This window comes from Muntiacus reevesi, chromosome 5, assembly GCF_963930625.1.
Source record: "Muntiacus reevesi chromosome 5, mMunRee1.1, whole genome shotgun sequence".
Lineage (NCBI taxonomy): Eukaryota > Metazoa > Chordata > Mammalia > Artiodactyla > Cervidae > Muntiacus > Muntiacus reevesi.
Genome location: NC_089253.1, coordinates 89,248,118 through 89,269,831, shown reverse-complemented (window position 1 = coordinate 89,269,831; position 21,714 = coordinate 89,248,118). Strand labels below are relative to the sequence as shown.

The 21,714-nt window shown below is 44.8% G+C and overlaps 1 protein-coding gene across 1 annotated transcript in view; it reads left to right on the top strand.

Moving 5' to 3' along the window:
• Window positions 1–21,714, top strand: part of PEX14 (peroxisomal biogenesis factor 14) — a 136,472-nt gene that overhangs the window by 39,995 nt on the left and 74,763 nt on the right. The window contains exon 3 of the mRNA XM_065935776.1: window positions 10,379–10,463. Within this exon, the coding sequence (XP_065791848.1) occupies window positions 10,379–10,463 (85 nt within the window). The remainder of the gene's footprint in view (window positions 1–10,378; window positions 10,464–21,714) is intronic.

Below are 21,714 nucleotides of genomic sequence, written 5' to 3'. Positions count from 1 at the left end.
CACTCGAGCGCTAATCAGATTCCCACAAATGAATGGTGCTAGCTGCAGCCTGACATCACCGCGTTTTTGCTTCGACATTATTTTATTTGGTTTTCCTGTAAAAGTTAATAACTCTGTGTCCATGTGTTTAAACAGGCAAGAAGAGAGAAAGGACAGTGAATAGAAAACGATGAGCGACGTCTCAGGATGCTTTGGCCAAATTGAGGAGATGTAGGGATTTTTGTGATTTTAGTCTCTCACCCTAGCACAAGTTAGGTGTGGAGAATCAAGAAGATTGCACAACAGCAAGATGGTGATTCTTAATCCTTCCTCTCTGTTCCCCAGACAGAGTGGGAAGGACTTAGAAATGAGTTGCCATTGATATAGAGGAGGGGGAGGAGGGTGCTCAATAGAGCTGATTCTTGTGATGGTGAGAACTGATTAAATCTTGCATTAATTGTAAGTAAAATACATGCTCATTTTAGATGACTGAGATTGCTAAGAGCGTTAGAGTAGGACAGGAAGACTTTCCTTTTTATCTTCCCGTTAGAGGTAGGAGACCCTTGTGGCCAAGATGGCTCTGGTGTCTGTCTATTAATAATAGGCCTCTGCTGAATCATTTATTTTTTTGCAGGTATGTTTTTTTGTTGCAAGCTGTCGTTGTTTATGGTGTTTAGTGAAAGGTTACTGAACAGTTCAGAGCCACGGTGATTACCATTTAATTCTTTCTGTGTGCTACAGATTTCTTTGCTGAGCTAAAAATTTCTAAATTGGTTTTGTCAGAGGAGGCAACTAGACTGATACCTCTCTGTCTCTCTCTCTCTTTTTAAAAAGTATTTATTTACTTCTCATTTTTGACCACACCTTTCGGTACATGGGATCTTAGTTCCCTGACCAGGGATGGAATCCCTACCTCTTGCATTGGAAGGTGGAGTCTTAATCACTGGACAACCAGGGAAGTCTCTTGGACTGCTGTCTCTTAATTCAGATTCTCTTCCAGATTTGCATCTTGGTGCTAAAGACAGTCTGAAGGTACAGATCCGACTATGGACCATCAGTCCTGTGGACTTTATCTCAATGCCTCTGAAAGCTGTGTGGGATACGATGACTCACGCGACATCCATGTCAGGGGCGTGGCTTGTCTTGCTCTCTGCGCTACCCTTGTTGTGTGGACAAGTTACTCCTGAAGTCATATGGAGCCATGTGGCCCATGTTAGATACCCCTTCTTAGACAGTTGAACTGGCTGTCAACGTATTTCACACGGCTGTGAGGCACGTGTGCTGTCTCTCACCTCCGCTTGCTGCTGGAGCCAGTTCCCAGACTGTACCGTCTTGGCGGGTGGCTGTCCCTGGGCTGTCCCAGAGGCCGCTGTGCTTGTGAAGAGGGCAGCTTTCCCCTGAGAGGAGCTGATTCCACTTGACCATTTTTGTCATTTTACTGTAAATTTGAAGATTTTTGAGTGCCAGCTTTCTCTTTTATGCGTCATACTTTTGGAACTCTTCTAGTTTTTCCCTTAGGTCACAGAAGAATCTAAAATAATAGCAGGAAGAACCAGGATTAGGTGGTCTTAGTGTGTGTCCATGCTCAGTCGTGTTTGACCCCATGGACTGTAGCCCTCCAGTCTTCTCTATCCATGGGATTTCCCAGACAGAGTACTGGAGTGGGTTGCTATTTCCTTCTTCAGAGGATCTTCTTGACCCAGGCATCGAACCCACGTCTCTTGCATTGGCAGGCGGATTCTTTGCCGATGCACCACCTGAGAAGCCCCTGAATGAGCATGGCTGTGTTTCAGTAACATTCTATTCATTGACACTGAAATTCGAAGTTCATATGATTTTCACATGACTTCTTTTGATTTTTGTTTTTCTTAGCCATTTAGAAGTGTAAAACTGTTCTTACAGACTTGTGATTGCTAAGATGTGGGGAAGGATGGACTGGGAGTTTGGGATTGTTGTTGTTCAGTCACTTAGTCATATCCAGCTCTTTGCAGTCTCATGGACTGTAGCCCACCAGGCTCCTCTATTCTTCAGAGGTTCTTCCTGACCTAGGGATTAAACCCCTGTCTCTTGCATTGGTGGGCTGATTCTTTACCACTGAGCCTTAGTTGTTCACTTTTTTCTGCTTATTAGGGTATCTAAAGACAATTTTAAGGCTACCCACATGTCATTTCCAGTTCTTTTCTTGCTTTATTTTCAGATTTGAACTGTTTCTAAGCTGTGACTGCTTCTTTTTTGGTATTCAAATCTTTGTTTATTTTTGGCTGAGCTGAGCTTTGTTGAGGTGTGTGGGCTTCTCATTGTGGTAGCTTCTCTCCTGGAACACAGGCTCTAGAGCCTGCAGGCTTCAGGAGTTGTGGCATTTGGAGTCAGTACTTGTGGCTCACGGGCTTAGCTGTCCTTTGGCATGTGGGATCTTCCTGGACCAGAGATCAAGCCCATATCCCCTGCATCAACAGGCAGAATTCTTAACCACTGCACCACCAGGGAAATCCTCAAATCTATTTTTTAACATTTAGAAATGTTAAAAAAATGAAAAATTGTCTTTCTCCAGTTTCCTTGTAGGATGTCTGGTAGGAGTGCCATTTAGCAACTCCTCAAAGTTTCAGCTTTGTGCTGTGTGGAGGGTGATGCTCGACAGCATTTCCTGATCCAGAGCTCATCTTCCTGGAGTCCAGGGGCCCATCTTGTTGCTCTCAGAGCAGAAGGTACTCAATGATCACGCAGGGACCTCACCCTGTACCACCTGGTGGTCAGCGTCTCACCCCCAGTGATGGCTTGATGCGCAAAGGTGTCACTGTCCATGGTGCAACCTCTCTTTGCCCCCTTCCTGATCATCCCACTTCTCAGTAGCACATGACTGGAGAGAACTTCACATCAGGGTCCATCTGGCCCGACTTGAAAAGAGGTGGGAACTGAAGCTCTATCTGCTGAGTGCACAAAGGTGCTGGCGTTGAGAAGTAACCTTTGGAAAGCATCAGATGCCACTTGTGATGAGGAGAAAGGGACTAGAAAGTAGAGACAGTGGTGTCGTTAGGAAGGTCCTGGCACTGGGAGCCACATATTTTTAGTGTTAGAGTCACCAGCCACTGCCACAGAGTGAGCTCACAGTCCTCTTCAGGAGCATCTTGGACACTGAGTCATTACATTCCTTTGGAGTGATTCAGCTCAACAGCTTGACACCTTCATTAATTTTACAACATGAAGCCTGGGTGCTCTCTGCTTCCTCTTTAACAGGGGAATTAGAAGAATATGGAAAAAACAGCAAGGGAAACTGGAAGATGGAGCAGTCAAGAAGCTGCTGAAAGACACCATGTGAGGAAATTGAACTCTTTGCCTTTTCTTGGTATCTCCTGGGACCGAGCACCCAAAGCTTGCCACCCGTCCCTGGCACACATAAGCCTTTTTCACTCTGTTCCTGGCACGCTGGCCAACGCTCTGACTCGGAGCCAGCTCGTTTTGCCTTCTCTGCTGAGGTCACTGTTACCGTGATCCGTGTATAATGGCATTTTCCTCCTCTTTTCAGTATGGAGGCTATTACGGTTTCCTCTCTCAACAAGACTTCAAACAATTTGCTGCCAGTTGGATTTCAAAGCCAAGGAAAAGGCAAATGTCATCCTTTTTTTCTCTCCTCTTTGGGTAACTGCTTTGTTGGTTGCATCAAAAATTAGAGGGGCTGCTCTCTAAATTCAGGTGGGGATGCGTGGGGACAGGCATTTAAATTTGCTTTTCTTTCTCCCCAAGGAGAGAACCCTTTTCCTTCTCAACCTTTCCTAAGAAGGAACTTTGATCTCGTTATCCCAGAAAACAAGGGTTTTCATCTCCCGCACAGCGAGCATGTGCAAGCCGCGCTTTCTGTGGTGTTGTCCGGCCGCCCTCTGCGCTGGCGGCTCCGCGTGGCAGCTCTGCAGCCGGTGCCCGAGTTCCCTCTGCGCGGCAAGTTGGCACCCAGAGTACGCTCCAAGTCACCCTTGCGTTCCTAAAATCACTCTCACTTGATACAAAATAGTGCCTGTTGCCTTTTCACTTCCACATACATTTCTGGAAGAACTAGTTTAATAAAACCACCAACATTCTGACAAGCAGGTCATGCAATATTTTTAACTAGGGCCGAGAAGAAAAATTAAAACACAGATATTTCATTCGAAGGGTAGTTATTGTGCATATGACGTTGCCACCTTTCATAAAGGCTCTTACTGCATATATCAGTGTTTTTAAAGCGAGACTAAGGTCAGTAATGCGCGCTGTGGAATTCCCTAAATGCAGATTTACACAATAGGCCTCCACACACATTGTGTTCTATCTTGTCAACTCCCGTGCACTCCTACCAGAGATCTTTTATTTCTTTAATGTGAAAAACAAAAGAACAGAGTAAAGTAAAACAAAGGAAATTAGGGCCCACAACTTAATTAGTATAGGGTTGTAACCCAAGTCAACAATGGGAAGGACACAATGACAAAAAGCAGGAAATTCCAAGTTGAAAGAGATACTCTTTCCTTTAACTCCTTGAGAGCCAGGGCGCTTGCAAGCGCAGGCTCACCCAGGTGCAGGAGGCTGGCTCAAGTACAACTCCCAGTCTTTATTTTTGAACTTCCTGGCTTTTTGTTGACTTTACCCTCTCCTCTCCCCCCTACCCCCATGTAAAGGAAAGGTACCTTTGCATGTGCGTGTTAATTGTAGATAAAGGGGCGAAAAGTACCTCTCGATTTTGTAACCCTCAGAGAAGGAGAAAGAGGGGGGGAAATTTCCCTGTCACTGTCATCTGTTCATTTTTTAATGAGCAATTTTAAAAAATTGAAAATAAAAGAGGAAAATGAATAGGTGTTGAACCAGCCCGTGATATGTAAATGCCAACTAGTAATTACCTAAAACCTCAATTTTCATTCTGTTTCATCTTGCAAAACATTTCATTTTCCCGGAGTGAAAACACTTGGTCGGGGCTCGCACGAGGCAGCGGAGCGGCCGCCTCCTCCGGCCTGCGTGCCCGCCGGCCCCGGCTAGGGGGCACTTTGGCTCCGCGCTGCGGTGGCCTCGGCCACGGCCAGCTCAAGGTTATTCCCCTCTTGCCATTCCGGCGGCTCCGCTCCGCGCGGTCGTGGCGCCCCTCCCCCCACTCGCACTCATCTGGTTTCGGGGAGCCTCGTGCCTTCTTGTCCTTGCGGAGGATCATAGGATCGTATTGAATTTTGGCTGACCGAGCCTTCCTCTGCATATTAACTTTCCCCTCTTACCTGCCCACTAGACCCTCGGCCTCCCTGAGTTGCATTTCACACCCTAAGAGTACTTCCCTGCCAGGCTCCCTTTCTCCCTTGGCGATTTCAAACGCAGCAGTCTGTATTTTCCGTTTCATTGCTGCTGCTGCTGCTTTTTCCTCCTTTCGTTTTGGAGGCTGGGGGAGGCTCTTTTTGACTGCTGCTCTCATACACATGCTCTCCTGCCACATTAGAAGGGTGATTGCGACATGTCTTTTTTGCATGCTTCTAGATTTACTCTGGTTTGGGAGCTGTATTTGTGCAGCATCTTGGGATGTGGTTGGGGGATACCCGTGTTTCCGGGCTGGTTGCCTTCCCCCCGCCCCAGCTTGTTCTCTGTTGAAAAAGAGTGTGGAGAAGTGAGAGCAGTGAGCCTGGTCAGGACCCTTAGCTGTAGGTCAGAGAGGCTTCTGGATGCAAAAACCAGAATTATGTTGTCCTAGGACCCTGGATCTGAGAGCGCTTTGCCTGGAATCTCAAGGAACACGGCCTCTTTAGTGAGATATATGGCTTCATAATTAGCCCGTTGCATTTTTTCACGAGTGCTAGCATCAGCGTTCTACGATGTGTTCCTCTGATTAACAGCTGCTTTGCAACTATTTCCTTGTGCCACCGATGACCATATTTGTCAAGGAACTCCTGACAGAGTACTGATTTCTTACTAAAATGCAGTGTTTCCATTTGAAGAGGGTTCTCTCATTCTAGGCACTGCCCGGCTTTCCCAGTCACTTCTTGTAAAACCGAGTTGGCTTTGGTCTAACGCTTGTTAACGGGATTCGGGGTATCTATCTACTTTAGAGTATGCGCATAGGAACCTTTCACAGGCAATTTAATCTCCTGAGCCGTGCATGTGTGGCGCTGCAGTGTTGGAATGGGGTTTCAAGCCCGCCTGTCGGTCATTTTCTCTTGCCCTCTAGTTGTGATCTCTCTGGGTGAAAAAGGACTTGGCTTTGGTTGTTAGTGTCATTAATTTTTGACTATTTTTAATATTTTAAAACGGCTAACGAGTGCTTACATTTTTAGGAGATAGATGTGCGTGTTGCACACAGGAGTGCAGAAATTGGTGACATTCCAAGTAAGTGTCACTGGAGACAGCACATCAGGTTCACGTGTCAGGTGCAGAGTGCTCAGGCTCCCTTCAACCCCAGGTTCATTGTTAGGCAAGCTCTGTTCTCCCGTCCCCCTTGTGCAGAAAATACCGCGTGCGTTCTGAAGATGATAGTGTGCAGATCTTTTGTAGGAGAGTGGAAAGCATCTAGGAAGCATTGCTTCAGTGAGGACTGTCAGGAACCTCGCTGCTTCTCACCAGGGATTACTTACCCTACACAACGCATTTAACAGCACATAGTTCATTGTAGATAGCCCCTGAGTATACTGTATTCCATTGATTTATACAGTTACAAATCCTGGTCTCTCACACACAAATCTCTCTCAATTGGCCAATCATCTTGGATCCAAAGGTGTTTTTCAATCTGAAGTCCCCTCTTTTTCCCTGGGCTGCTGGCAGTCACTCCGGTGGACCCACTGCCAAGGCAAGAATTTGCTCCTCTTCGTACCCAGGTTTTATCTTTAGCTTTAAGTGATGAATAGAGTAAAATCATCATACTTTCCTAAAATTGCAGAGTCGATGGTGACAGGATGGTTTTGTTTTCGCTTTTTGAGGGAGGGAGGGTGAGATGCAAAGCATCGGGTCACAGGAATGGGGTGATGAGAAACTTTGCTACTGTTTCCTTCTGAGTTTGTCATCTTTATTTTTATGAGACCAGCTACTGGTAATTTGCCTTGTACTCATTAAGAATGCTCGGGGTGCAAGAGAAGGGGAAAGGAGGGCCAGTTCCGTGTCTCCAAGGGACTCAGCAACAAGTGGTCTCCATGACGCCATTGGAGCTTTTCACCAGGATTCTCCCTGGCTTGCTGCACTCCTACACCAGGCGCAGTAACGTTCCCGCCTCCGTTTTACATCTGTGACATTGAGGCGGAAGGTTTGGCCTGAATTTATGTAATTTAGTTGGGCACAAATACAACCCATGAATAGTCACATTCATCTCCTAATTAGAAAATCAGACGATAATACAGGACAGACTGCAGGCACCCCGTCATTTCATCCGACAAAAGGGTGTTGTGTCTGTCCGACCTCCGCCAAGGAAAGAGCCCTTGAGCTGCTCCGTGAAGTTAATGAAAAGTGTCCAACAATAGTTGAATGAAAGATGCAAACTGAGGACAGCGTCCGTTATTAGGCGTGTTCAAACCTTTGCATTATGGGGAAAGGTTTGGAGAAATCTTCTGCCATCTATGTGTGAATCATAGGGCTTGTAAAATTCTATGTTGGATGGGCTCTCTCCCACCTTGTTGAAGTGCCAGGTCCTTATGAGGAGAGAGGAGAAGAGTAAAGAGTAGTTGAAGAAATGGCTAGTGAAAGGAGAGGTGTTCTCATATGTCCAGCTTACATGGATGGAGCTGCTTATCTGGGTATCTTTCTTCTAAAGCCCATTATGTTGAAGCTGTTAGTTTGGATGCTTTATATTTTTGCATCTGGCGTAGTGATACCGGTGCTGTTAAATATGCGATTTTCCTGTCGCCTGCATTTTCCTACAAAGATCAAGAGGGACATAAACAAGCCCCAGATATACTTTATGTAGGTGTTTGGCAGTATTATTTTATATGGCTCGAAACTAGTGAATGGGAACTTTAAAAGAAATTGTTCATATTTTTTGCAAGTTTGAAGTGTGCCGGGACTTTGTCAAATTCCCGTTAAAATAAATACGTCAATTTCACCTCCCTTCCAAATTCATTTATCTTGCTTTTTTAAAAGGTGTTTTCTACTTTACCTGATGTTTAAATTGGATTCGCCCGTTTATGCTGTTCTTTGCTATATCCCCCACGTTTTTCTTAAATGAATTACTAATGACAGAGCACTCCATCATTCCCTCTCTGCAGCCACTTTAAGGAAAGCATGGTGATCTAAACCTTTTAACCTATTAAAGATGATTTTCCCCAATTGAATCAGACCCACCACAGGTGTAATAACTAATCATTTAAACTACACCTGCTATTATGTATTTTTAAGCCATTATGCGTGTTGGATAGATGATAATTCATGTTTATTGCATTGTCCGATGGATCCGTTTTGCCTACACCAGGCTGATTAATGTATTTAAAGAAATAAGAGATGCAATTTTTAAAAAAAAAAATTGATGGAATGCGCCAAGCGCTGCATTGAGTGCACCATTAAACCCATCAGAACTTTGCTCTCTGACCAGAAATGCATATACCAAGGACTGTATTAAAAAAGCAAGGTGAAACCCGTGCGTTTTAGTGGTGGGGTTCTGTTGTCTTTCTCTGTCATGGAAAATTTTGGAAGGATGAAGGAAAGGTTTATGCTTCTACGAACAGTGAACGTCAGGAGCTGTGCCATTGGCATCTCTGGCTTAAGACCTGCCTGCCCTCAGTTCCTCTGACACCTGGGATCCATCCCAGGGTGTGTGGAACCTACCAAATATACAGATGCTGTCCTTGTCTTGTATGTTGAAGGTGTATTTTTTCTCCAGGTGAAGAGCAATTAACCCTGAGGCACCTGATCTGGGCAGATGGGCCTTAAGCCTGTGGGGCCTGGGATGGTGCAACTGTCCACCGATTCCAAGGCCAGCCTCTCCTCCTGTCTTTCTCCTTCGCCACTTTCCCCTGGCTCTTTAGCTGCTTTCCTTTTCGCCTTCTTTTCTGTTCGATCTCTGCTCATCCATCACCCCCTCCTCTTCCTCGTCTCCCTCTTTCACTCCATTCCCTTTCCTTTTCTCTATTCTTTCTTCCCCTGTCCCATCTCTTCATAAGAATGCAACCATTTTGTTGATGTTTGTCAGATTTTTCTCTATTTGGATGCAGCCTGAGGGGCTTGGGAGTGAGTATGTAGTTTTGGGGTTCTAGAATCCTGAGCATCGATTTCTCTTTTGTCCAGGACCGATTGGTTATCACTGCAGTTCATGATGGTAGTTAAAGTGTTCACAGTGTTGGACAGATTATAATCATTCTCAAGGAATGCTCCTGTGTCTTATCGCTGACAGTCCCAAATTTGGGAGTTGGGGATACCTGAGTTCGTCCTTGGGGTAGAGTGTCTGACACAAGCCTTCCATGGAGGGATCACAGGAGAAATACATCAGGGGTTTGCCCTGAAATTTTTTTTTTTCCTTTCTGATTTATCCTCATATCTTTTGTTACCAGAGAGGTGTGTCTGGTCTCATGATGAAGTTCAGATAAAATATGGAGAAGATATTTTTAGCTTGTTTTCCATTTGTAGTCATAGTACTTTCTGTTTGAATCTCTGTTCAATTGCTGCCTTAGTTTGAAAAATCTTAGAAAACTTCCTTACTTTTGGCCCTTAAGAAATTTTTTCTTTCGACAACTTATGAGCAAATTTCAGGGTCTGTTGATTTTACCTGTACCTGGAAACTAAATGATTCTTTTGGTTCTGATGAGATCAATAATGCCAGTCATTTACAGTGGCCCCTTTCCTATGGGGGCAGGTTGGCATTTCCCACCCATCAGATGAGTGTCAGGGGTGGAGAGCAGACAGGCGGTGTGCAGGCAGCCTGAACATTAGAAGACAGTAGACTTGTGTCTTCAGCTATATGGCACTCACCATCTGCACCAAAGAATTGAAAAGAATGGGGAGATCAGAGACAGCTTGCTTATTCAGGGAAGACTTCGAGGAGTTAGAACCGCCTATAGCAGGCCTGGGCTGCTGCTGCGTGTGCAGTGTTTACATTGGTAGAGGCTGGAAGGGAAGGCCTTCTAGAAAAAAGAGCGTAGCATGGACACAAATGGAGCGACATGGGTAAGTGTGGCCAGGGAGGGCTCCCTGCTGAGGAGTGTGAAGAATCAGCTCGAACAGGGAGAACAGGAGATGATTATTGCAGGTCTTAAAAGCTGGGCCGAGGGGATTAGATTTGATAGAACCAGATATAGGAAGCCAGTGATGGTAGGGGACCAACGGAGTCTTTTATTTAAGCAAATTTTACATGTGAGAAATAACTGGTTAGTTTGACCCCAGTATTGCGCTTATTTCTATGGACCTGGGATAAACGTGTAGGATTCTTAATCTTATAATGTAGACTGTTGACGTTTCCTGCTCTTCTTTGTTTTATCTCCCCTACCAGATTGCCACAGCAGTGAAGTTTCTACAGAATTCTCGGGTCCGCCAGAGCCCACTTGCAACCAGGAGAGCGTTCCTTAAGAAGAAAGGTACAGGTTCCCCATGGCGGTGCACAGTGGCCTACAGAGAGGGGCTGGGGCAGGGTGGATGGAAGCTGCCGTATTGATGACTGATCTCTTATAACTGCCCCACTGGTGTGGGAGTGGGGGTGAGGGAGGCCCCCAGTGGGAACGCATGCTTCTTTTCTTACAGTAGAGCAGAGATGCTAGGATTCAGATAATTGAGCGCTAGATGTAAGGCCAACAACTTGGCCCAGGGCAGCCTGGCATGAGCTGTGTTCAGCAGCAGAAGAGGCCGGGAGAGAAGACCAGGGAGGACTCCTGCCCTCTGGCCTGTTCTGATCGTGGCCCCGGCTGCAGAAAGACTGGCCTTAGATTATGAAGTCAGCTGCTTCAGTAAAGAATGAGGAAGCAAGAGATGAAATGAAGGACGAGGGAAATGAGATGACTAAACAAGGTCAGGTTAAGGTCAAGTCTGGGGTCAGTCTGATTTACAGATTGAAGTGGTAAATTACTAGTTTTATGGTATTTCTGTAAGCAGGGATTAAATGGATCTTGACAAATTCAATATTGTCTGAAGCAGACAGAATCTCTTTTGGTTTTATTGAAATTTAAGATATGTTTCTTTTTTTGTGAAATATATATTTAAAAAAAAACACTATCAAACAAAGAAATTTGATTCTTTGCATTCTTTCCATTCTTTGCATGTCTAATTTTCTGGAAAGCTAGGAAGTTGTTTAAAGGCCCTTAAACACCATGGGTGAGGGGAAGTGAGTTATCTCTGCTCTCCCTGCCCACCCCCCCGACCCCCCCAAACAAGACTCTTTTTCTTTAAGGAACTGGAATGTTGTTCTCAAAATTCTGGGTTTTGAGCTTTAAGTCATTAGTGGCTGAAATGGAAGAGGGTGTGGCTTGGTGGTGTTTCCTAGGTCCGCTTCATGGTATCCCGCTAAAGTGATGCTTCAGTTCAGAGGACCGTGTAGAACCGGGTCCCAGGGCTGCGCTGACAGTGTTAGGGCAGGATCAGCCCAAGCGTTTCATTCACAGAAAGCTGTTTAGAGGCACCCTCAGGGCTGATCCCTGTCTGTTATTGAGTTGATGAGGGGCACTTCCTGGCGGCATCCCGGTTCCCCCCACCTCGAACAGTAGATTATTAAAATTTGGAGTGCACTGGCTGGCCCTTCCACTCCACAGCCATCATGCTGTAAAAGAGTTTTTCCTTGAAATATTTGTACCTATGGGGAGTAATTAATCATAAAAGCTCAGGGGTTTCAGCTCTCTCATCAAAGCATTGAAGCTGGGGAAAGCTGAGCCTAAAAGCTGTGCTGATTACCCGGGGTAACCTGAGACAAAATCCATAGTTGCCAAGAGATCCTTCGCCCCAGTATATTGTGCAATATTATAACTGCCTGATCTTCTCCTCCACTGACAATGACCAGTTATTCCTCATTTTCTCTCAAACGCAGCTGGGTTAGAATTTCATTTGCAGAAGGTATTTAGAGCAATTTAGAGACAAATGTCTCTGGTGTTTGCTTGGCACTTCCCCACTGCAGGCTTTGCTGAGCAGTTTGAGTATCAGGAGCTCCATCTAATCTGTTTAATTTTAATAAATCCCTGACTGGGAGAGGGAGAGAAAAAAGAGAGAGAAACTCTGGGCCAAATAATACTTCTTTTGACTTGGTCGGCTAATAATTACTGTAGAAAACTGTCCTGTACAACTATCATTTGTTGCTCCTTTAAAAACTAGCGACCATCAATTAATTCAGCTCAGACTGTTTGCCCTGTGCTGAGAACAGAACAGACGAAACTCCTGCGCTTTCAGAGCTTGAGTTCTGCCAGGGGAAGGCAGAGACAGCGAAAGAAAACACAAAACATGGCTTATCAGATGGCAGGTTCCATGGAGAGGAGTGCCTGGATGGTGGGCTAGAAGGAGTCGGTTCCGTGTGGAAATGGATTGTGCTTCTCAGTGGGGTGATTAGCAGGTGTTCCTCGGGGAGGGTGACATGTGAGCGAAGACCTGGAGGAGATGAATATTTGTTGGTACAGAGCGGGTGGAATTCCTTCTTGATCCTGAGTGTGGTTTAGAGTTTTTAGAATGCTAGGCGACAGGAAACCAGAGAGGCATCTTACCTTTCTTCTAAAGAGAGTTTACCCCGCACTTAAACCTGGAGTCCGCGGACTTAATCACCCACCTCCATTATCGTCTAAAACACTGCTTCAATCAGTAATTATCTATTTCCGAGTTGAATCCCAATAGAGTAAGTTCTGGCAGGACCTTTTCTGGGCAGAGAATTCCAAGGTTTGATGGGCATCTGGGGAAGAAGAGCCCTCTGTGGATTTAAACTTCACTTTTCACATTTCCCGTTCTCAGGGTCAGGTGTACACAGATCACGTTCACGAAGCTTGATACCATCTCTGATGGGCTGAGGGAGGAGGGGATCTTATAAAGCAGTGAGCCTGTGCCCTGTCCCTAACAGTAGTTGAGAAGGAAAGGGAGTTGGCTCTGGTCTTTGGGGGCGGGGAGTGTGTCTGGAGGGGAGGTACCAAGGTCCTGGCGTCCTCCCGTCCTATCTCCCACAGGACTCGCTGCAGTGGAGGGTTGGAGCACTGGGTTGGGGAGCTCACAGCTACTGTAGTCTTGGCTTTTCTAGCAAATGTCACTTCAGGGAATTGTAGTGGAGCCCTGTCTTGAATTATAATCTTGACTTTCTCTTTTTTTAATAAACATCTCTTTCCCGAAAAGGCAAATCCAATTTTGTTTTTCTTTTAATATTATTTAATATTTAATATAGAAATTGAGGTCCCTGTAGTGCATGTCACTTCAGTGGAAAATAAGGGTTACTTTAAAAACATCAGCTGAGTTTGTTTTATTGTGAAGCTGCAGCCCTGAGTAGGAGCCTGGTCCCACCTCTGTAACTGACAGGTTAACCTGTGCCCTCTGATTTCAGGGCTGGGGAGGCCGGGGGAGCTGATGGCATAGGGTTTGCAAGGGTCTTTTGTGGTTTTGTTTGTTTGTTTGTTTTTTGTTTCTTTGAGATCTCTTTTGGATGCTTCAGAGTCTGAACATGGAGTCATTAATGAGAAACATGAAGTTATTAGAATCATTTATCATTTTCTTTGAAGCTTGTGCTGCCAGTTTGTGTAATTTACAATATTTCTTTCTTTTATCAGGAATTTTTTTGGATGCAAGAGAAAAGCAGCTGTTCACCTTCAGAGTATTAGAATAAATGTTTTTGTTTCCCATCCAACCACTTGATTCTGCAGATGACATCAATTGCAGAGTCAGCCACACATGAAGATAATTGGACTGTGTGTGGGGTTTAAGCCCTCATAGAAGGAACGAGTCTATATATAGAAGCAGTTCTTGCCAGGCAGGCATCGTATCTGGGGCTTTAAGCAGGCTACAGTCCAGGAGGTTAGAGTAACTTAAAAACAGCAGTTGGATCAGTCCAGAAAGTTAGAGGCTTGGATGCTGTCATCAATAAGCTTATGTTGATCTGACACCCTGTTCAACCACAAAATGTAGGAGGCAGTCTGCTTCCAAACATGCTTGGCAGGCTGAGTATAAGGGGTAAGAGAGAGGAGCCTGTTCATGGAGGGTAAAGGGGTAGATGAGATGGGGGAAAGTAGATTTCTTTGTTAGCTTTCTCTCATGTATCTGTTGCAAGACAGAGTTCTAGAAAAGAGATGAGCGTTGTCGGCTTTCCCGTGTGATTTTGCATGGTGGGGCCTGGGTGGTGCTGACTGACCCTTTGGCTTACCGTTGTCCTTCTCAAGTGTATAAATCAAGGACTATATTCTCCTTCATCTAATAAATAGAAGAGGGCTGGGGGAGGGTGAAGGAGAACGAATCAAATAAAACACACTACCATGCTTCCTCATTCTAAAAGGTGAAACAAGATCTTATCTCTCTCCTGTTCCTGGAAGCGGAACCCCCAGTAGCAAAACTGCCTCCTTGCTGGAAATGAACTTGAGGAAGAAACCTGCCAGTCTCAACCTTGGTAGTGGGGTAGAGGTGAAGGGCTTCTCTCACTGGAGTATTTTAAGGGGGAGTGTATTCTTACACAGATTTCAATTTAACTCTCTTTTATGACTTTTCTTTTTTATCATTTACGTCCATTTCATGAGGTAGTTTGCATGTCCTTGAATGGAATCTCGTTACCATGAAAGCTTTTTTAGCATTGATTTCATAACAGTCTTAATTTAATAGCTCCGTCATTACTGAGTAGCTCTGGGAGTGGGGCCCTGGCTTTCCAGGTCACTGACCTTTTAATTACAAACCTTGTTCTGATGGCCAGGTTATCGACTGGACAGCTCCCAGCTTGTGCCCCCAGGATGAAAACGAAAATAACTGTTTCCTCCCCCATCTCCAGGAAAAAAAAAATTGTAACCTCATGTGTTTCTAAAATTAATTTTCTCCTTCAGCTTTGCTTTATAATTAATTCTTTAATGTGTCTTAGTAAAGCCAGAGTATTTTTATAACACGTTTTTTTCCTAGAGCTTGGGTCCAGCGGATAGCGTGGAGGGGGCAGGGATGAAGAGCTTGCCAGCTTCCACCCCATGCTTGATCAGGGCCTATCTCCTCGTCCTCAGAAACTCCTGCGGCTAAGCTGGAAAGAACAGTATCAGCTCTGTGAGGGGCTGGTCCAGCCCTTCTGATTCTTTGCTAAACAGACAAGGATAGCAGCATCAAGATGTAGATGCATTTCTGCATTTGCTGGAATAAGTGAACCTTGCCTATCACAGACGTTCCCATTCTGAGAAAAGGCTAGGGTTGGATGAGTTTTCTTACTGAGTCCTAGCTCCCTGCTAGTCGTGGGTGACTGGAGGACACAGGGACCTCTCTGCATGGGATTCTGCTCAGTTAGGAGCTTAGAGCTTGGGTCCATCTAGATTCTCTCTCACTGACAATGAAGTGGGAGAGAAAAAAGGGAGGACAGTGGCCTGTAAATAGGATGACCACGGGTTCTGGTTTGCCCAGGACTGTCCCAGCTTTAACACTGGAATCCCACATCGTAGCCTGCCCCTCAAGGCCTGGGCGAACAGGTCACTCTCACTGAGCAAGCCTTACTCTGGAGTGAGGGCTACTGAGAGAGACAAAAAAGGGTGTTTTGGGGAAGCCAAGGGAAGAAGTCCATTAGCAGTCAGTCTCCGTGAGTCGGTTCAGCTTGCCCTCGAGCAGGGTCTTACTCAAGCACTTCCTGCTCTCATTGCCCCAGCCCAGTCCTGCTCTGACCTGATGGGGTTCCAGTGCAGAGAGCCTCTGGGGGAGGCCGTGCTGCCCTGCGGGCGAGCAAGGTACTGCCAGAACCGGAGCAGGCCGGGCTGCGTGTGGCGGCCGCCTACGTCCCGAGGATGATTGAGCATCGCCATCCATCTGTTGTGAGCGGAAGTCTTTCTTCCCTGCCAGTCCTGCATCTGCATGCCCATCACCTGCTGTTCGGGACCAGCTTATCCATCATCCTGACTGGTGTTCCCCCCATCCATTTCCCTGCTCCCCTTGTTATCCACACTTGTCTTGAGCTCCGCAGATTTTTTTCAGTATTTAGGATGAGCGCTGCAGCAGCTCGGCTGGCTGATCACTGTGGCCTCCCGGTTCAGAGGGGGAGCCGGTAGCACTTGTTCTCCCCAGACAGCTGAGTCAAGTGCGTTTCTACTCCTCTCCCTGCGGTCAGGGGACAGCTGCACAGAGGAGCTTGAAGGGGAGGGGAGACAGCTCTTTTAGATTTAGTGAGTGGTTTTGAGATTTTTCTCTGAAAATGAAGAATGACTCCTTCTTTCTTGACTTGTGTGCCTGCAACAACACTGTGAGGAAAAACAGTGTGACACCGCCATGTACATACAGTACTGTTTTTATTTTTAAAGATAAAAAAATTTTTTTTTAAGCAAGATACATACATGGTTTTAAGAATTCAAGTAGTGAGGATAGCTAGTGAAGAGTTGGTCATCCTGTCATATCTTGCTCCTGCCCCCGAACCCATCCTCTTTCCTAGAGGATGCTGCTATTTATTCACATTATCTGTATATAGTCAGTCCCCTACATATGAATGAGTTCCATTCCGAGGGCACTTTCCTAAGTCCAGTTTGTTCGTAAGTCCAACAAAGTTAGCCTAGGTGTCCAACTGACACAATCAGCTGTATTATATCATACTTTAATAGGTTTATAATACTTTTCACACAAATAATATGTACATAAAAAACAAGCACAAGAAAAATAAAGCAAGCATTTTTAATCCTTACACTGAAAAGTACAGTAGTACAGAGCAACGGCTGGCATCCAGGAGCTGGCACACAGGTTCATGTCTTAGAAAATTCACAAAAGTTTGTATGTTGGGGACTTACTGTATCATTCCAAAGATCTATCCATGTAAAAGCACACAAATATTTAATAATATAAGCACCTTTTAAATACAGTGGTAGAATGTTTCACACTTTACCTTATGCTTGCCATTGTATCTTGGCTTGCATTCGACTTTATACACACAGGTTTGCCTCATTCTTGTCAATGGCTGCATATTACTCCATTGTATTCCTCTGTCATCATTTTTTTGAGTCAGTCCCAAATTAGGGGACATTTAGGCTGATTCCTGTCTCTTGTTTCAAACAGTGCACCAGGGAATATTCCTGCCTGTATATTGTTGGACACTGTGCTAAACACTTTCTGTATGGTACCTAGGCTATGGTATATTTTTCTTAAGATTTCAGGAGACCATGTCACCCTACCCCCAAAGAAAAGAAAACTGTTTTTTAATATATACATGACCATAGATAGAAAGAAATGAATAAGAGAAAAAAGACAAATTATTATGAACACTGGGCACAGATTTGTATTCTCAGGGGACATTCTGGTCACTGGTTACATGAAAAATGCTTCTCTTTCTAAAAGAATCTTTTTTTTTTAATCTCATTGTTTGAAGGGAGGTGGGCTCATAAATTGAATTTTTGATTGAAAATAAACATTCAAATAAATGGAAAGCTTCAGAAACTTGAAAGTGAGTATCTGTTTTCAAATGAAGTACAGTCTGTCAGTATTTCCCAGGGGTTGATTCCAGAACCTCCCCCAAAGGATATCATATTTGTATATATCCTACATATCCTCCCATTTAAATCATCTCTCATTTTACTTATACTACCCAGTATGATGTAAATAATGTGTAAATAGTTGCCTGTGTTCGACAAATTCAAGTTTAGCACTTTGGAACTTTGTGGAGTTTTTTCCTCGAATACTTTTGATCCATGGTTGGTTGAACCTGCGACTGTGGAAACTGTGGATATGGGGGGCTGACTGTCATCCCTCAGTATCCAAGCAGGGATTGGTTCCAGGGCCCAATCAACAACAGGGACTAACAATATCCGCGGAGGCTCAAGTCCCGTAGTCTACCCTCTGTATCAGGGTTCAGCATCCGTGGGTCTAGCCCACCTCGGGTCATGTAGTACTGTAGTATTTATTGAGAAAAATACATGTGTAAGTAGACTTTCATCCTTCAGACCTGTGTTGTTCAAGGGTCCACTGTATGGCTTACTTTTTTTTTTGTTATTGTGGGATGTGGTGTGGGTCCTGGGCTGTAACTTAGGTGATCAGCCTGTATTCAGGGCCTGGTATATGCAGAGTATTATTACATTACAGCTTCATGAAAGAAAAATGAAATACTTGTTTTATGGAGGAGAGGCTCATTAGGAGGTGGGAATGGCTGCCGTGTGCTTATCAGCTGTACCAACGTCTGTCCGTGAAACATAGCTGGACCGCAGGAGTGAGCAGACACTGCTGAGGGAGCCATGGAGTAGAAGGCTCGGTGGGGCCGTAAGCACCTCCAGGAGGGTGACTGCGTCTTCTCCTCCTGACATTCTCAGCAGCTACACGGCAGCCTCGGCCACAGGCCAGTGAGCAGCCGGTTAAGTGATTGGGTGTTAGTTAGAAGACAGTTACCTGGGAAAGTTTCAAAAGGAGGTCTGTTCTTCATAAGTCCTCAGTTTTATTTATTTGTTCAGCCCTGCATACATGGAAAATGGCTTCAGAATCACTACCTAAATGTCTTACCAATACTCTGGTGTTTATATAAAGAGTATTTATATGCAGTTCTTTTTGTCTTTAAGTCTTATAGAATCCAGCGAAAGCATTCTTTTCAAAGTTACTTAGGTCAGCAGAACTCAGTTTTGACCTAGGCACAGAGGGAGACAGTGGGTGTGGGTGGTCAGAGCTGGGGGAAGGGCAGTATTGGTGAGGGAGGCTCACACGGAGACCTGTGTGCGGTTAGCTGGATTGGCCCATTGGGTCCTCAAAAAGAAGAGAAACGAGGTTGGTGAGGTGGACAGTAAGTGAAGAGCCAATTTAGGGCTCAATGTGATAAATTTAACAGTTGAGGGCACTTTCGAACCAGTTGAAATACTCCATGAGACTGTACTTAAGGACATTAGGCTCTGTGTGTAAACTGAATTGACCTGTCGATAAGACCAGCTATGAAGAAGGTCCTGCCAAGTCCTTTGTTAGGTGCAGAGAATCTGGACTTGGAAGGAGTAGCAGTAGAAATGGAAATAGAAGTGACATATTTATGTGCAGAACTTTGTGGTTTACAAAACACATAGATGGCTTCTTTTCTTCTTCACTATAATCATGCATGTGGTTATAAGCAGGTTAATAGATATTTGTTGAATGAATGAATGCATTTAATCTCCCATTTCACAGGTGAGGAAACTGAGGCTCAGAAAGGTTAAGTCATGCAGATTAATGGCAGAAATAGAACTAGAACCAAGTCTTATGCCTAGAGTTCTTTGAACCATACCATCTATTTTCAGGAAAGGAAGGACAGAACTACAGACAATGTAGAAAAAGGGAGTAAGCCGGGCTCAGTAGTAGATGAGATGTGTGAGGTGAAGGAGACAGGACCAAAGTCGACCCTTAGGGTTACTGTGTTACGTTAAGCAGCTTTATTGAGATATAACTGACATACAGTAAACTATACACATACTTAATTTGTACAGCTATAAAATTTGACCTGTGTCTGTGTACCTGTGAAACCATTGCTGCACTCAGATAATGAACACATTGGGACTGCCCTGGTGGTCCGGTGGCTAAGACTCATGCTCCCAATGCAGGGGGCCCAGGTAGAATCCCTGGTCAGGGAACTAGATCCCACATGCTGCAACTACAAGGAACCTACATGCCACAGCAAAGACCAAAGATCCCGTGTGCTGCAACTAAGACCCCATGCAGCCAAAAAAACACCGGTCACCCCCCAGATATTTCCTCATCCTCCTTTGTAATTCCTTCCTCCTTGCCCCAGCACATGCTGATTGCCTAGTAAGCATCGCTCTGCTTTCTTTCTCTACAGATTTTAGTGCATTTTCTGGAATTTTTAAAAAATTAATTTTTGGCTGCACTGCACTAGGTCTTCGTTGTTGTGCGAGGGCTTTCTCTAGTTGGGGCAAGCGGGGGCTACCTTTCATTGCGATGTGAGGGCTTTTCATTGCGGTGGCTTCTCTTGTTGCAGAGCACGGGCTCTAGACACCCTGGCTCAGTAGCTGTGGCACATGGGCTTAGTTGCTCCGAAGCATGTGGAGTCTTCCTGGACCAGGGATTGAACTCGTGTCCCCTGCGCTGACAGGAGAATTCTTATCCACTGTACCACCAGGGAAATCCACATTTTCTAGAATTTTACATAAATGGAATCATGTAGTATGTATCCCGTTTTGGGTCTGGCTGTTTTTACTCAGCATAATAGAGATTCACCCATGTTGTTAACATGTATGAGTGCTTCATTCCTTTTTCTTTCTGAATAGTATCCCCTTGCTTTGGGTTATACCACAATTTGTTTATCCATTCACCTGTTGATGGATATTGGAATTGTTTCCAGTTTTTAGCTTATTGAAAAGTAAAACTGCTATTAACATTTCTGTATAAATCTTTGTAGAGATGTGTAATTCCTTTTCTCTCAGGCAGTACTGAGGGATAGACTGTCTGATCATATGATAATTACATGTTTAACTCTCTAGGAAACTTCCAAACGGTTTTCAAAAGTGGTTCTACCATCTTCTGTTGTTACCAGTGGTGGGTGAGTGTATTAGGGTTTTGAGCGTGGAGAGAAGGAACCTACAGGTATTTTTATTTGTAGCTTGTCTCCAGTAGCAATACCACATGGCTTTGGGAGCATTCTTTTGGAGTGACTAAATAATTGGTCAGGTTTGAGATACTTCAGCTGGGGAGGCAATAGGGCCTAGATTGCTTGGATTCCAATCCCAGCTTCACCACTTTCTGACTGTGTGTCCCTGGGTAAAATTCTTAACTTCACTCTGCTATGGTTTCCTTATCTGTAAAATGGGGCTAATGATAGCGTTTATTGCAAAAGGTTCTCATAGGAGTCAGATGAAAATAGTGTGAGAAGTACTTAGCAGCGTACTTTAGTGCCTTGGCACTAAAATCATGGCTTAATTAACGATGACAGTGATCAGCAGGACACGTCCTCTTAGAAGGTATATTCTTAATAGGCTATAATCATTTTGCTGTAATGTTATGTTAAAAACATAAGATTTTATGAATAAATAAAGGGCTACACTGGCATGCGGGAGACTGCAATGTGGGACACCTGGGTTCGATCCCTGGCTTGGGAAGATTCCCTGGAGAAGTGAAAGGTTACCCACTCCAGTATTCTGGAGAATTCCACAGACTGTATAGTCATGGGGTTGCCAAGAGTCAGACACAACTGAGTGACTTTCACTTTCTATGTTAAAAAGATAAACTTGTTGGTATCAGAAAAATTCAGGCACCAGGAACCTCTCGGAATTCTGGTCAGAGAGTGATTTAATGTAAGAAGTTGGGCATTTCCTCATTTGTTGAAAGGGCCAAAGGGGTGGACACAAAGCCAGGCCTCCAGGAATTACTTCCAGGACATTGAAGGACTAACTTTCTGGGAAGGCTGCTCCCTTTGCTCAGCCAGGAAAGTAAGGGCTCAGGAGGCTACCACTGGGACTTTTGAGTCACACCCTTTTAGGGACGTCCCTGCTGTTCCAGTGGTTAAGACTCCACCTTCCAGTGCAGGGGAGTTTGATCCTTGGTTATGGAACTAAGATCCCACATGCCGCTGGGACACTAAGCCTGCAAGCTGAAACTGGAGAAGCCTGAGCAGTGCAACGAAAGATCCCACGTGCTGAAACTAAGACTGGACGTAGCCAAATAGATAATTTTTTTTTTTTTTTAAAGGAGCACACCCTTTTAGCTGTATTCCAGAGATCAGGACGTCACTGCTGCTGCCACCGCAGGGTGTCCTGACATCCATAAAGACAGTGA